General features: G+C 46.1%; 1 protein-coding gene across 1 annotated transcript in view; it reads right to left on the bottom strand.

The window, feature by feature from the left end:
- Nucleotides 1–4,915: 4,915 nt before the first annotated feature.
- Nucleotides 4,916–15,268, bottom strand: part of ABLIM1 (actin binding LIM protein 1) — a 186,493-nt gene continuing 176,140 nt past the window's right edge. The window contains exons 19-24 of the mRNA XM_060099208.1: nt 15,028–15,092; nt 14,328–14,388; nt 13,534–13,541; nt 12,625–12,699; nt 11,259–11,339; nt 4,916–10,135 (exon numbers count right to left, since the gene is read on the bottom strand). Of these exons, the coding sequence (XP_059955191.1) occupies nt 10,022–10,135; nt 11,259–11,339; nt 12,625–12,699; nt 13,534–13,541; nt 14,328–14,388; nt 15,028–15,092 (404 nt within the window). The 3' untranslated portion in view covers nt 4,916–10,021. The remainder of the gene's footprint in view (nt 10,136–11,258; nt 11,340–12,624; nt 12,700–13,533; nt 13,542–14,327; nt 14,389–15,027; nt 15,093–15,268) is intronic.

The raw sequence follows: 15,268 nt of genomic DNA, 5'->3' as shown, positions 1-15,268 counted from the left end.
TGCCAATGCAGGGGACACGGGTTCGAGCCCTGGTCCGGGAAGATCCCACATGCCGCAGAGCAACTAAACCCATGCGCCACAACTACTGAGCCTGAGCTCTAGAGCCCGCAAGCCACAACTACTGAGCCCATGTGCCACAACTACTAAAGCCTGTGCGCCTAGAGCCCATGCTCTGCAACAAGAGAAGCCACGGCAATGAGAAGCCCGCGCACTGCAACGAAGAGTAACCCCTGCTCACAGCAACTAGAGAAAGCCCGTGCACAGCAACGAAGACCCAACACAGCCAAAAATAAATAAATAAATAAATTTATAAAAACAAAACAAAACAAAAAAATCCCAGGGAGCTTGATGCTATAGCCCACACTCAACTGCTATGTAACACTGTTATTATTACTATTAATTAGCACATCTTGGGAATTCTGTGGTGGTACAGTGGTTAGGACTCCAAGCTTCCACTGCAGGGGGCCTGGGTTCAATCCCTGGTCAGGGAACTAAGATTCCATAAGCCACGTGGTATGGCCAAAAAAAAAAAAAAAAAAATCACAGCTTCAGGGGATCTCAATCATAGATGATTAATGGACAAGAGAGTGTTGTTATTGAAGCATATAAAAGCTGTGGGCTTGTTTTAATGCTGGAGAATTCATATAAAGACTAGAGGGGGAAAAAGCCCAGAACAAAAACTACAATTCTTGAATGATTAAACTATTTAAAATAGTAGTAGACCGTTGGTGGGAATGTAAATTGATGCAGCCACTATGGAGAACAGTATGGAAGTTCCTTGAGAAACTAAAAATAGGACTACCATATGATCCTGCAATACCACCACTGGGCATATATCCAGAGAAAACTATAATTCAAAAAGATACATGCACCCCAATGTTCACAGCAGTGCTATTCACAACAGCCAAGACATGGAAGCAACCTAAATGTCCATTGACAGATGAATGGATAAAGAAGATGTGGTATAGGGCTTCCCTGGTGGCGCAGTGGTTGAGAATCTGCCTGCCAATGCAGGGGACACGGGTTCGAGCCCTGGTCTGGGAAGATCCCACATGCCGTGGAGCAACTAGGCCCATGAGCCACAACTACTGAGCCTGCGCGTCTGGAGCTTGTGCTCCGCAACAAGAGAGGCCGCAATAGTGAGAGGCCAGTGCACCGCAATGAAGAGTGGTTCCCGCTTGCCACAACTAGGGGAAGCCCTCACACAGAAATGAAGACCCAACACAGCAAACATAAATAAATTAATTAATAAACTCCTACCCCCAACATCTTCTTTAAAAAAAAAAAAAGAAGAAGATGTGGTATATTTATACAATGGAATATTAGTCAGCCATAAAAAAGAATGAAATAATGCCATTTGCAGCAACATGGATGGACCTAGAGATTATCATACTAAGTGGAGTAAGCCAGACAGAGACAAATATCATATGATATCGCTTATATGTGGAGTCTAAAAAAAAAAGATACAAATGAACTTATATACAAAATGGAAACAAACCCACAGACATAGAAAACAAACTTATGGTTACCAAGGGGGAAACGGGGGTGGAGAGCTAAATTAGGAGCTGGAGATTAACATATACACACTACTATATATAAAATAGATAACCAACAAGGACCCACTGTACAGCACAGGCAGCTATACTCAATATTTTGTAATAACCTATAAGGGAAAGGAATCTTAAAAAAAATAGATATATATATATGTATGTATAACTGAATCATGTTGCTATATACCTGAAACTAACATAACATTGTAAATCAACTATACTTTAAAAATAAAATAAAATAAAATAAAATACTAGTAGACCTTGTCCAAGTACCAGAGACCCTCATTACCCAATATCATCTGTAAACATAGTGTCTGAGCAGTTCTACTCTATTTCATTTGGCCTCACAACCCCATAAGACAGCCAGAGCAGGTATTCATTCCTAATTTACTGATGAGAAAACTGAGGTTCAGAGAGCATTTGGGATTCTTCAAGTCTAAGTGGCTAATTACCCTTAATAAAGATCACTCAAGTTTCCTGACCAATGACTACATGCTAGGTCCTGCGCTGTGCTCAACAGGTGTTATGATTTAGCAACAATCTTCTGATGGATCTTATTATTTTGTCTATTTTACAGATGAGCAAACTGAGGCCCAAAGAGGTTCAATAACTGGCCCTGAGACACACAGCTAGTGAGTACCCCCCAACTGCTATTTATAACCGTGCCTTGGTGGTAGTGCTGTGGCTCATGGCCGACTGAAGGGAACTGGCCAGTCTCACATTGAGAGCCTCCTCTGTGCAGTGTGCACCCAGAGATTTAGAATATGGGGGATGCATTCCTTGCAGTGTGCCCCCAGAGATTTAGAATATGGGGGATGCATTCCTTGCTTTCAGAGTCACAGGCAGGGACTTCCCTGGTGGTCCAGTGGCTAAGACTCCGAGCTCCCAATGCCGGGGGCCGGGGTTCGATCAGGGAACTAGATTGCCCATGCAGCAACTAAAAGGTCCTGTGTGCGGCAAAGAAGATCCCGCAACTAAGACCGGGTTCAGCCAAATAAATAAATAATTAATTAATTTTAAAAAAAGAGGGCTTCCCTGGTGGCGCAGTGGTTGAGAGTCCGCCTGCTGATGCAGGGGACACGGGTTCGTGCCCCGGTCCGGGAGGATCCCACATGCCGTGTAGCGGCTGGGCCCGTGAGCCATGGCCGCTGAGCCTGCACGTCCGGAGCCTGTGCTCCACAACAGGAGAGGCCAAAATGGTGAGAGGCCCCAACGGTGAGAGGCCCGCGTACCGCAAAAAAATTAAAAAAAAAAAAGAAAGTCACAGGCAGAGAGACATTGAAAAACAGCATGCGATTTGCAGTGGGACAGACGTGGGTAATACCAGCTTTGCTGCTCCCTGAACAGTCAGGCACGTTTAATTAGCTTCTGAGCTTTAGTTTCCTCACATGTATAAGTGGAGCTACAATTATCTGCTTGTAGGGCCGTCCTGGGGGACCCAGTTAATGTAAAGCTAACACAAAGCACTCAAGATAGAGACGATCTCACTACTGTTCAGCTGAGGAGCAGAAACACAGGCAAAACGAGCAGTATTAGGCAAAACTTGAAAAGCGTGCAACGTGATGTTCACCCATAGGCGTGCAAAGAATTTACTGGGGCAGGTTGGGCTGGGCCCACCGAGGCAGGCTCCTAGAGAGGGTGTGCACTGGGGTGTGTCTTTGATTTAGGGCAGATGGAGCCCATGGGAAACTCACAGGGTAACTTCAAAGAGCTGTGGGCAACTGACCTCACAGTTAACACTGCCATCACCTCCTTTCCTCAGGGCCGGGTCTCTCCACCTCCTAGAAGAGCTGGACGTCGTACAGAAGACATGACGCTGGCAAAGCTGTAGAGGTGGGGGAGGGCATGGTGTGTTCAGGGAACTCGTCGTACAGAAGACATGACGTTGGCAAAGCTGTAGCGGCAGGGGAGGGAACTCGAGGTGCTTTGGAAGAGCTGGAGGGTGAGATTCGAGGGTGGGCGTGGTGGGAGGGGCAGCCGAGAGCAGTGGGCGAGCCAGGGCCAGGCAGGCAGGGCCTCGGATTCCCAGCGCAGTCCGTGAGCTCTGCTGTGGGCAGGCATGGGAGACCACCCGACGGCACAGCGAGTTGACTTCCCATGAAATGATGATCAATGGTGGCGAATGCCACAGGGCGCTCAAGATAACCTCGCCCGAAGATCCCACTGGCTGCGGGAACCGCGACCCGAGTGGTGATGTCGGTGTGGGCGGCGGTCAACGGCGAGCGGAACACAGACCTCCAGCCGGGGCCTCCGGGCCCGTTTTCCACAGTAGCCAACTAACCTGCCAGTTGCCTTGAAAATAACCTGTTTCTGGCTTCCAGGAGAGGGTCCACATGAATGCCAGGGCGCCGGATCCCTGGGCAGGTATGAAGGACTGCATGTTTGTGTCCTCCCCAAATTCTTAGATTGAAGTCCTAACACCCAAGGGGATGATATTAGGAGGCGGGGCTTTGGGGAGGTAATTCGATCATGAAGGTGGAGCCCTCCTGGTGGAATTAGTTCCCTTAGAAGAAGAGATGTCAGTGAGATTACTTCCTCTCTTCTCTCACCATGTGAGGACTCAAGGAGAAGACGGCTGTCTACAAAGCCAAGAGGGTTCTCGCCAGACATTGGATCTGCCAGCACCTTGATCTTGGACTTCCAGCTTCCAGAACTGTGAGAAATAACTGTTTGCCATTCAAGGTACCCGGTCTCTGGTGGTGTGTTGTAGCAGCCCATGTGGACTAAGGCACCAGGCTTGGTAGACACATAGTAGGATGGCTACGGTCGGAGAGACCATTGTGAGTATAAATATATCCTTGTGTTTTCTGGCAAGCCCCAAATCTTGGCGGTGAGGATAGCAAGTAAATTGAAATCCTTAAGATTTTCTTTGCTTAAAGTTTGATAATGCAGTGGAGGTCAAAGATGTTTTGAAAGATGTTTTCCTCCCACTGCGTTCTAGTTTCTTAGTAAAATGGCCCAACTCATGGCAGTGGTTCAGAAGCTCCTGTCCTCAAATCTCAAATCCCCAGCCTTGCCTAAGTGATGAGACCATTGCTGCTCTGTGTCACACACAAAACTGAATACCAGCTAGACCAGCACAGTGCAACAGCTCTATTAAATTTTTTTTTCTTTAGTTGACTTGGTCAGTATGGTCTGGGTCATTGGGCAAACAGTTCTGGAATATACCACTGCTATCTGATGCATTTCCCCCTCTAACCTGCCTTCCTACGTGATAAAAGTGCATTCCCAGAACTTTGATTTTGATTTTGTTTTTGTCTTTAGAAGTTGGGCTGGCACTTTTTCAAATGGGACAGACCTTTAAGGGGAGCAGGGGAACCAGAAAGGAAACACGGTGTGGAGGCAGTTACGCATTAAGCACACACTTTATTCACTGAGTTGTGAGGACAACAGTGACGCAGGACAGCGGCAGAGGGGCGGCAGGAGTGTGGAGTGCGTTGGGTGTCCCAAGCACAGTAACGCAGGCCCAGGGCCATCCCACCTCTGCACACTGGCATGTGGCATTCAGGATGCCGACCGATATCCACTCACTTTCACGGGGGACATGATACATCTTTTAAGCAGCATTTCTTCCAAATATTTGCTTTCTTGTTTCTGGAAGGGGAGGGGAGGCAGGAAGAACAGTATGCCTTCCAACACTTGAAAAAAATTCCATTAAACCCAACTTAAAAAGGAAAGAACTGCAAAAGCTTCGATGCAGGATTGTCAGCAACTCACGGAAACCACACATGTTTATTACGGGACAGGTCTGTACATAACACCCCAAAAGAACACCAATCCTGCGGACATTCGTCTTCTCTTCCATAGGGTAAAGAAACATACACATATACAATCACTAAGTGGCTCACTGCCTTTCTGAATGTTAGTGGATGCAGTCTTTTCCTCTACCTTTGGCAAACGGGCTCAGAAAGTGACTCATGGCATCGTCATTCTTGGGAGATACTCTTTTGGGAAGAATTTTATTTAATGATATCAATCGCCACTCAATTACACTAAGCATCAGAAAAGATTGGGTTTAATTTTGCTGTGTACACATATATTGTTTAGAAAGTTTTTCAGCTTAAACTGACCACCTCCCCCTTTCGAGTTTGCCATAAATGAAACTTGCCCCAAATGAAAAATACAAAGATCCATATGCAAAGCGTGTCAGACACCATCTCCCCACTACTCCCTAGGCAGCAAATAGAAAGACAGTGATTTTTTAAATTGCCAAAGTCAAAGTTTCTCCTTCTTTCATTACAACATAATTGGGTAGTTCCCTTAACACACATCGCCACCATAAGGTGTCATTACGAACCTCAAGCCTGAAATGATCGCTTTTTCTGGATAGAATGTTCTTCAAAAGGGAGTACTAATGAGTGAATTTTAGGGCAATCTGACAAACACTTGGTTTATAAAAAGGAAAATGATTTTACAAGCCAGATAAAATCAAGCCTGGCCTAGGAAGTAGATTAAACCGTGACCGGAAATACAGATGAGGTGATTTGTAAAAACTGAGCTTGCTTCAGAGGATGCAGAAGGGTTGATGGCACGGAATTCATCTTCCTTCCAGCATCTTTCCTGACAGTCAGAAAGAGGGCTCTGGGAGCCCACAGCCTGGAGGGTCCCCTGCCCCTTCAACATGCAAGAGAACGCTAACATCAAGTTTGCTTTAAAGAGTTTTTTAGAAAGACCTACCTAGTCAAAAGTGGTTCATTTGAATTTTTAAACTTGCAAAAGCATAGATATATATATTGTATAATCATCTAAGAAGCAGTTCTTTAGAAAAAGGTGTTTGCTTTAAAGTGTAAAGAAGTTAGATGAAAGTTTTAGAAACATTTCTAGCAAGACTTTTCCAAGTGGAGTTGATCGACATCACCAGATGGAGGGGATAGGAATTGAAAAGAGCATTGTTCCAGCCTCACCTCGGAAGAGGAAACTCAGCTTGGAAACAACAGAATGGGGAGTTGGGGAGAAGTGGGGAGACTAGAGGACATGACAGATAGAAACTACTTTTTTTTCTTTTCTTTGCGCCTTATTACCCATTGTCTCTAGCTTTTCTGTTCAAGGTTTCAGGGAACAGGCAGTTTACCTTTTGTTATTGAAGGAGTCACATTAAGAACATTTCATAATGAACCCAAACCAACATGTAGATACCCAGCGAGCTGGACAAGTTTCCAAACGCTCTTTATATCTCAACATAAATCACACCAGAAGACTAAATGGTATCCTGGCTTTTTTGGAAGAAACTTTAAAGGAAGCACTGACTTTCAGGTCATCATAGAGGCCTCTTCATGCAATCAGCCTATGCTTCAAGAATCACTAGTAAGCCCAATGCTCAAAAATGTAGCCCTTTATGTATGCACTAGGGAAGCTTACCATGTGTATACTTCCTTTCCTAGAGTAAACAATCCTCATTAATTTGATTGTGTTAACAACTGGAATTTTTTTATGCGGGGCAGGGTTCAAGCAGAGAACACTGATTTCCTGTGTAGTGACCTGGACATTTTCGGGACAAGCATGCTGAGTCCAGTTCAACAAAACACATAGGGCGTTGTAGCCCACTGATTCAATTTGGCAGTTGGAAGAATCAGGTTGCCCTGTGACCCATGCCCGTGGCTGGAGCCTTCTGCTGGGGAGTGGGGTTGGGAAGCCCACTCTGCATTCCCAGTGCCCCCTTCCCTAGAGCACAGCACTGCTCTGCTTGCAGCCAGGAAGCTACTGGCATTTTCTGGCAAGGCATTTTTGCACGGTGTAGTTTAAATTAGCTCATACACTTGATATGGAAAGAAGCTATTTCCCACCCCACCCCCCGCCAAGATGGATGCAAAACTGAATTCAAAAGTTACAAGAAAAGTAGAGTTTCATTAGTGGCGGCAAATTTAGGCTCAGTTCTTTAACTACCATCGCCATTTTTCTTACACTGACATTTAATCTGCAAGTACGTGGATTATAACTCATTAGCCGATGAAAAAAAACCCTCTCCTCCAGCCGGGCCCTCGGATACGTTTGGCCATTCCTTGTTACTGGTCGTGGCAGGGGAACACTGGGACTACACCATGGTCCTCACCCCTCACACTTTGCCAGAGCGGAGCAAGGATTAGGACACACAGGCGTTGTGCCCAGGCTACCCATGCAAGAGAGGTCGCAGAAGATGGGACAGCGGATGTACTGAATGAAGCAAGAGGCAACAGATAGATGAAAGGGTGAAACTGTGGGCTGCAGTCTGCCTTCAGTCCAAGGAGGAGGTGGTCTCACACCTACCTCATCAGAGCCATTTGCTAAATACGTTAGTAGGTCCAACACACACACACACACACACACACACACACACACACACATTTGTGAGAACAGTCCTCAAACATTCAGTGTCTAGCAAAGGTCAGGCAGATTTAGATTCCCTCGGGAAGCACACAGAATACTATGAAGCAATTGCAGTATTCACTACAGCACCCGGTTGCTAGAGTGTGTCACACGTTAGGTCTGCAGTACAAGGTCAGAAAGAATATTCTACTTGCTTTTTACCACTGGTGGTGTCAGCTACTAACTCATTCTAATACTTGGTGCCAGCAGGAAGAATTTCTGAGCTTTTATGATTAGTGGTATACGCAGGTGAATTCAGATGTTTTCTTCTTTGGCTTTAAAATAGAGTTTAAATTCCTAAACAGAGCCCCAAAGCATGACAATAAATGTGACAACCTCCTACACGTGAGTCACGTCCTGTCTGAGTCTCAGCCAGAGGCTTTCAGGAACCATGGTGGGGTCTTAAATGCAAGTTTTGGGGTAATCTTCAGCTCCAATGTGAATCTTGTGTTACTGAGTTTGAGGACTCCGGTGAGATGTTCTGCTGTCTACACACAGTCTGATCCTAGGTCTGCGGTCTTCGGTCTGATGCTGACTTGAGCTACATCTGTCATGGAATATGCTGGCTTCTAACCACCAACACCCTTCCACAGGGGACCTGGTGGCAGGGATGCAGTTAGCCTCACTCTTGACCTTTGAGTCATGTGCACCTGTGCAAACGTCCCTGAGGAGCTGCAGCATAGTGGGACAAACATTCGAGCAGGAATGAAGTTTAAAAGCACATGCAGACTCACCAAACTGCCCTGGGTGAGTGAAACACATAAACACACACATGCAAACCAGGAAGTCAACAGAGCTAGGCAAGAAAGAAAGCTCAAAAGACCAAGTTAAATCAGTTGGAGGCAATCTACCTTGGAGTTGCAGAGATTTCAAAGAGAAAAACATGCCTTTCCTTAGCCTACTACTGAAAAGACCTTTAAAAAAACCAAAATCAGCGAGGGCTTGATGTGATTTAGAGGATGCCGGATAGAGAGCAGAGTTTGCTGGGTGGGAGAACTTGCATTGAGAGGAGACAGAACTTTTGTTTTTGATCAAGACTGCTGTGGCCTTTGGACAAAACTCGCCTAACAGCATACAACTGGGCCAATCTGGAGACAATCCCCCTTTCCTTTCTTTGTAAGAGTGGAGGGCTGCGGGGCTGAGACATCTCCTGTCCTTGGTGGGGAGAAGCACGCTTTCTGAAGTAGAAAAGGGTTTAAGGAGAATTTTCATTCACTCCTTTTCCTCTCTTTCTCTTAATTCTTTTTTCTTTTTAATAATAGGCTAAGTGGGCTTCCCTGGTGGCGCAGTGGTTGAGAGTCCGCCTGCCGATGCAGGGGACGCGGGTTCGTGCCCCGGTCCGGGAAGATCCCACATGCTGCAGAGCGGCTGGGCCTGTGAGCCATGGCCGCTGAGCCTGTGCATCCGGAGCCTGTGCTCCACAACGGGAGAGGCCACAACAGTGAGAGGCCCGCGTACCACAAAAAAAAAAAAATAATAATAATACTAATAATAGGCTAAGTAATTTGCCAATCAGGTCCTAGCATACAGTAGGGGACAAGGAGCATGTTAAAAATGACTTTGGTGGCTGTTGAAACAGAGCTGCCGGGGGCCCCGATTCTGCTTTCCCTCCTGCTGAAGTCCAGGCAGGGCTGCAGGAGGCCAGTGAGGAAAGGGAGGGCAAAGGCTGCTGCCACATGGATCTATCCCTCGGGCTCTTCCTTCTCAGCCGCGGCGCTACATAATAAATATACTTGTACTTTGGAATAATTACAACTGCTTTTGTCCATGCGGCATCCTAAGGGCACTTGCTGGCTCTTACCCATACAGTCCCACTATTATTGAATAACAGTTGAAAGAAAACAAAAGTAGCTCCTGCTGTGCACATAAGGTGATGGAAAAAGGTCACACGTGAACACTACTGTCGAGAGTGGGCACACAGACATTTCTACCCCACTGCTTCTGGGCGAACGTTGCCATGGGCTGGCCCGACATTTGGCTCATGGGTGTTTTAATCAGATTTTCCCTTTTGGTTGCTGCTGAGGGACAGTAGTTTGCAAATTCTCCAATCAAGTTGGGGCCTTACTACAACATCCTATGTGTCACCGCCATGGTCAGTCCTTTTTCTAATTGCTGTCTATGGGTGGTACTCAGAAGAGTTTTGCTTTTTTCTTCATGTCGTTGCGTCTCCAAAGAGGTAACTTGTCAAAATCCTGGATGGACATTCCAAAGATTTCCCGAAACACTTCTGGGGCTAAGTGGCGCTGTGATGGGAGAAGAGAACAGTGGTCAGTCCTGATGGCCACATGGATGACCTTGAGAGTTGCTCTCCAGTTTATAAGTAATTGTTTTGAAGAGCAAAAGGCAGAATGATGGAAGAGGAGTTTATCTCTGAGGCTTCTTAGCAGGCACTGGACCCAGTGGTTCCTTACCTGGCCAGGCCAGGTGAGGCACCCTTCCTACCAAAGAAAAGAGCTGGTGGAGTATTAATGATGATTGTAATAACACTGCATGGCCATGGGGCACGGTACGAGGATTCATTATGCTGGAGGTGACTCCGCTTCAGGTCCTTGGGACGCTGAGGAGATGCAGGGAAAATGGACCAGAGCAATAAGAAAGCCAGAAAGAGATTTCCAGAGGGGTCCTTTGGCAGCCCTGGGGCGTCTTCCTGCCTCAGCAGTGGGAGTTCAGGTGGTTGCTTGGTCTACTGAGGAGACCAAGAACTTCAATCTCTGGCCCGCCTAGTAAAGTTCTCTTAGGACAGTGGAGGCTTTATTCTCTGTGCCAGCCTGACCTCACATACAGATGTACTGCTTTTTGTCAGAGAAAATTAATGATTCTTTATGAGATTAGCAGACAGAGTTTTTCTTAATTAAAACCATTCAGATGGAAAAGTACAAAGATCAGTCTTCCACATCTAAGGAGGTCTTGGGTAGGTGTACCCAGCTAACCCTCCAACAAGGAATGTGGAAACAGCCAAGAGAGAAACTTGCCTAGTACACACCTGTTTACTGAACGCTCCCTCCCCAACCTCAACAAACTCAACCCAGGCTCAGAGAAAGATAAGGATTTGGGGGTATCTGAAGAGTGATGGAGTCTCCATTCTACATCACCAGCCCTAAATGAGGGCAACATCACATTTCCAAAGAAAATGACTAAACTCATACTGCATCTCCTGGGTTGTTCTTCTGAGTTTTACCATACGTTTTTAGGCTCATCTCCTAAATACAAATTTGGGTTTTCCTCCAAGTTAGCTTAGTTTAACCTAGGTTGATCCTTTTTATTTTTTGCCTTAACTGGAACATTTCTTAGGGAAAAGTTGTGGAAAATGCACAGGAATATGCAGTTGGGACAAGTTTTTTTGTTTGTTTGTTGTTTTTTTTTTACCTCTAGCCTGGTTCTGTCCACGTCTCTTAGGATTTTGCTGCGCCCTCTGTTGGTCACCATCAGCATTTCATATGGAAATATCTGAGAAGCAAAGAAAAACACCTCTTCTAGAATACTGCTATTCATTTTATTTTATTTTATTTTTTTTTGGCCATGTGGCATGTGGGATCTTAGATCAACTAGGGATCGAACCCGTGCCCCCTGCAGTGGAAGTGCGGAGCCCTAACCACTGGACAGCCAGGGAAAAATTCCCACCGCTGTCCATTTTATTAACAAGCAGAAGCTACCTAAAATCTAAGACTCCCAAGATAGAGCTTCTAAGACACTATGGTTAGAGTATTAGAGTGATGGGTGTTCCTCACTCAAGTCTCCAGCAGACAGGGTCAGGTTCCTATACATTCCCAATACCCAAAAGTGTCTCATGTGGCACTGTGCCTCTGGAGGGCGTTGCTGAGTAAAAGAATACAACTTAGTATGTATTGGGGATGAAGGTAAAAATTAGAAGAGAATTGAAATTACAGGTATATGTTTTACAAGGCAGTACACATTTGCAGGGTTAAACAATCTCGTTCCATGACCAGCTCATGAATCCAAGGAACCATGCAGCCCCAGAAGCAGTGTTTTGGTAGATGACCTATTGAAATAAGCCCCAGTTATAGTCACCAAGGAGCACAGCTCTTGGATACCTTTGGAGTCACAGGATGTTCTGGAGCTGGGGCAACCAATCATCCCAGTTTGCTTGGGACTGAGGAGGATCCCAGGATGCAAGACTTCCGGTGCTACAACCAGGGAAGTCTTGGGCAAGCTACGATGTGTTGGTCACCCTATCTGGAGTGGGCTGTAGCTGCTCCACATGGAGCAGGCTTTGCCATGCTCATGGCAGGGGCCACGTAGACACCGAGGTCATAGGAGAGAAGTGATGGTACTTCACTGGGAACACACAGCACCAGACCCAGTGAGGGCTTAAACCTGCCGACTTGGTGTGAAAAACCCACAGAGTGGAAAGATGCTTTATGACACGGCTTGCCTAATGCACTGGCCTGGAGCCAAGTGGGTCTCAACCCTGAAAATGGTGAAAAAGATAGAAAATCAAATCTTTTTAGGGTTATGTCCCAGTTTCATCCCATGTGAGAGGAAAGAGAAAAAGAGCCATACTTGGGCTTCCCTGGTGGCACAGTGGTTGAGAGTCCGCCTGCCGATGCAGGGGACACGGGTTCGTGCCCCGGTCTGGGAAGATCCCACATGCCGCGGAGTGGCTGGGCCCGTGAGCCATGGCCGCTGAGCCTGCGCTCCGCAACGGGAGAGGCCACAACACTGAGAGGCCCGCATACCGCAAAAAAAAAAAAAAAAAAAGAGCCACACTTGCCTTTGGTTCCAACATGTTAGGCATGGAGACACCCCGGTCCATCCTCATTCCAGGCATGTGGCCATCTGGGAGGGTCTGCAACAGAAATACAGGTTTCAGGAGCAGCCCATGGCAGCATGGGGAGCTGAGGGAGAGCTCTGTGGGCTCCTAGACCTCCCTGTTTGGGTCTCAAATCTTCACTGCCATTTTAGAGATGTGTCATCTTAATTACCATGGATTTTTCAAAATGAGCTCCTTGTTAAATAAAAGCAGGGATAGTGGGAATGCTGCTCTTTTATACTCCAGTTGATGAAAGGTTTTGGCTTAATAACTATTACTAATCCCTGAATGCAGGCTGCGCGCGTTAAAGTATATGGTACATCAAAGAACTGCCAGGTCTGTGCTTGTTTTTTATTTTTTAATTCTAATCTTAGCTTTCTTTGCATTTTTCCCCTTTTCTCATTCTCCATTATCATTTTACAAGGTTTAGGTTCTAGGAAAAAAGAATGGTACCACAGCAGCTCTTTCCTATTGGCCAAGACAGGGGTTTCTTTTCATCTGTGACCACACAGAGGAGGGGAGGGCCTCAAGGAGTGAGTGGTTATAACTAAAAGAAAAAGCAGCTGTATGTGTGTGGACCCTTGATGCTGGTCCACTTCCACCCCAGAGAGGATTCTCCAAAGGCAGAGCAAGAGGGTCCTCTGACACCTGGTCTGGTTCATGCAGGCCTGCAGGACCAGGTTGACCTGGGCGCCAGGCATGCCTGCTGCTTATGGCTCCTCACATCTGTGGACTAATGATTAGATGGATCAACCAAAGTCAGGGTCTTCTCAACAGAAACCCTTCCCTGGAGCAGCAGCAGAACGTGTCTGGATTGTGAAAAGGCTGTTTTGCTGGTGTGGCCAACTTGAGAAAGGCAGTGTTCCATACCTGGTAGTCTGGAAAGGAAAGAAAAAGAAAATCTCAGAAGGGCAAGACCACAGAAAAAAATGGAAACATCAACAGAGATTATACCCTATTGCAATTCTCCAAACATTCCCCAACAAGCCACGCTCTCCTGGCTCCGGGTCTCTGTGCACACTGTCTGGCTGCTCCCTGAAGCTGGAAGATGCCTGCTCTGGTTTTAGTTATCAGTTTAAACACCATTTCTTGTGGAAGCTGATACCCTGAAGGTGTTTCTCCCTTCTCTCTGCATCTCCGATCACAGCATTTATCTCACAGAGTTTCCCTCTCTCTTTCTGTCTCTGTCACATGCATTTTTTATTAGTTATCTATTTTATACATATTAGTGTATATATGTCAATCTCAATCTCCCAGTTCATCCCAGCCCTGTCTGCCACCCCCTCCTGCCCCCTGCTTTCCCCCCTTGGTGTCCACACATTTGTTCTCTACATCTGTGTCTCTGTTTCTGCCTTGCACACCAGTTCATCTGTAGCCACATGCATTTTGAAGGTAGGCCCATGTCTTGCTTATCACAGTACTTCCAGGGATCTAATTAGTTCTCAGCACATAGCAGGAGCAATGAATTCCCTCCTACAAACTCGCTTCTTGTGGTCTCACATCAGGAGAGGTCCTCTGGGATTTTAGTAAATGCCCTGATGGCTCAAAGGACAGATGTGACCTGACCGTAGGATGTGACACAGCCTGAGCCCAGCCAACATGCCTGTGACAGCACAGCCCCTTCTTTCCCTTGGTCAGCCAACACCCGGCCGCAGGGCCCTCACCTCGCACTCCCCCGCTGACATCCCCGTAGCTGTTGTACTGAGCAAAGTCTGTAGAAACAGGCTGAAATGAAGAAAAACACACCATTAGAAAATCTGCTCCACAGTACTCGTTTTGGAGTCAGGTGAAAAGAAAGATAGGATGTACAACATCCTAAGAATTCCTCCCAAGCCGAATTCCTGGACCCCTATTATTTTTCCTACCTAGTTCTTCTTCTCTGAAATACCCGTGTTTTGTGGTATATCCTATGCTACTGATCAGCAGGTCCTTGGCAAGCAAGTATCTCTTGCTGATAAATAAAAACACATTTTTCCACATCACAGCTACACAGTTACACTTGTTCTATGCTTTGTGCAGAGGGAGGTTGTGACAACCTTTCCTGTATCTTTTTACAGCAGAGATAATGGCTCCAGTAATTACCTTCTGCTTGATTGTAGAAATATTTGGCACACAATTCATCTAGTCTTCCCATAAGCTTATACAGGCTATTCTTTTATCTAAAGTCAATTTCTCTTTCTCTCAATAGAAAGATCTTATTTTGCCTGTAACTCAAAGTGATTTACCAGGAGAGCAGAGTGATTACAATTTTCATTATATCCAACACTGAGATCATACTGTCAGATGTATTCAGACGATACATCAGCACTCCAACCAGGACTCAAGAGGGAAGAGACTCAGAAACGAGTAATTGAGAAATCTCACCCGGTGAAGCCCATTTTTCCCATAGCCTGGGAGAGATGAGGTTTTCGATGATAGAGCATGTGAAGCTGAATAAGAGAAAGATAAAAAAAAAAGTAATTGTTAGGAACCCAAAGTCCATTTTAGAAAAATAACAATCCAAATATTGAGCTCAAATGTTCACAAAATGCCACCCTATTTGGGTGATGCAGGGAATGGGTGGGCAGTGAAATTTTCGAGGCGGGATGGGGAAGGAAGAAGTGCT

The sequence above is a fragment of the Mesoplodon densirostris genome, chromosome 1, assembly GCF_025265405.1.
Source record: "Mesoplodon densirostris isolate mMesDen1 chromosome 1, mMesDen1 primary haplotype, whole genome shotgun sequence".
In the NCBI taxonomy this organism is placed as follows: domain Eukaryota; kingdom Metazoa; phylum Chordata; class Mammalia; order Artiodactyla; family Ziphiidae; genus Mesoplodon; species Mesoplodon densirostris.
The sequence above is the reverse complement of the archived record's forward strand: the minus strand, read 5'-3'. Positions and strand labels throughout refer to the sequence as shown.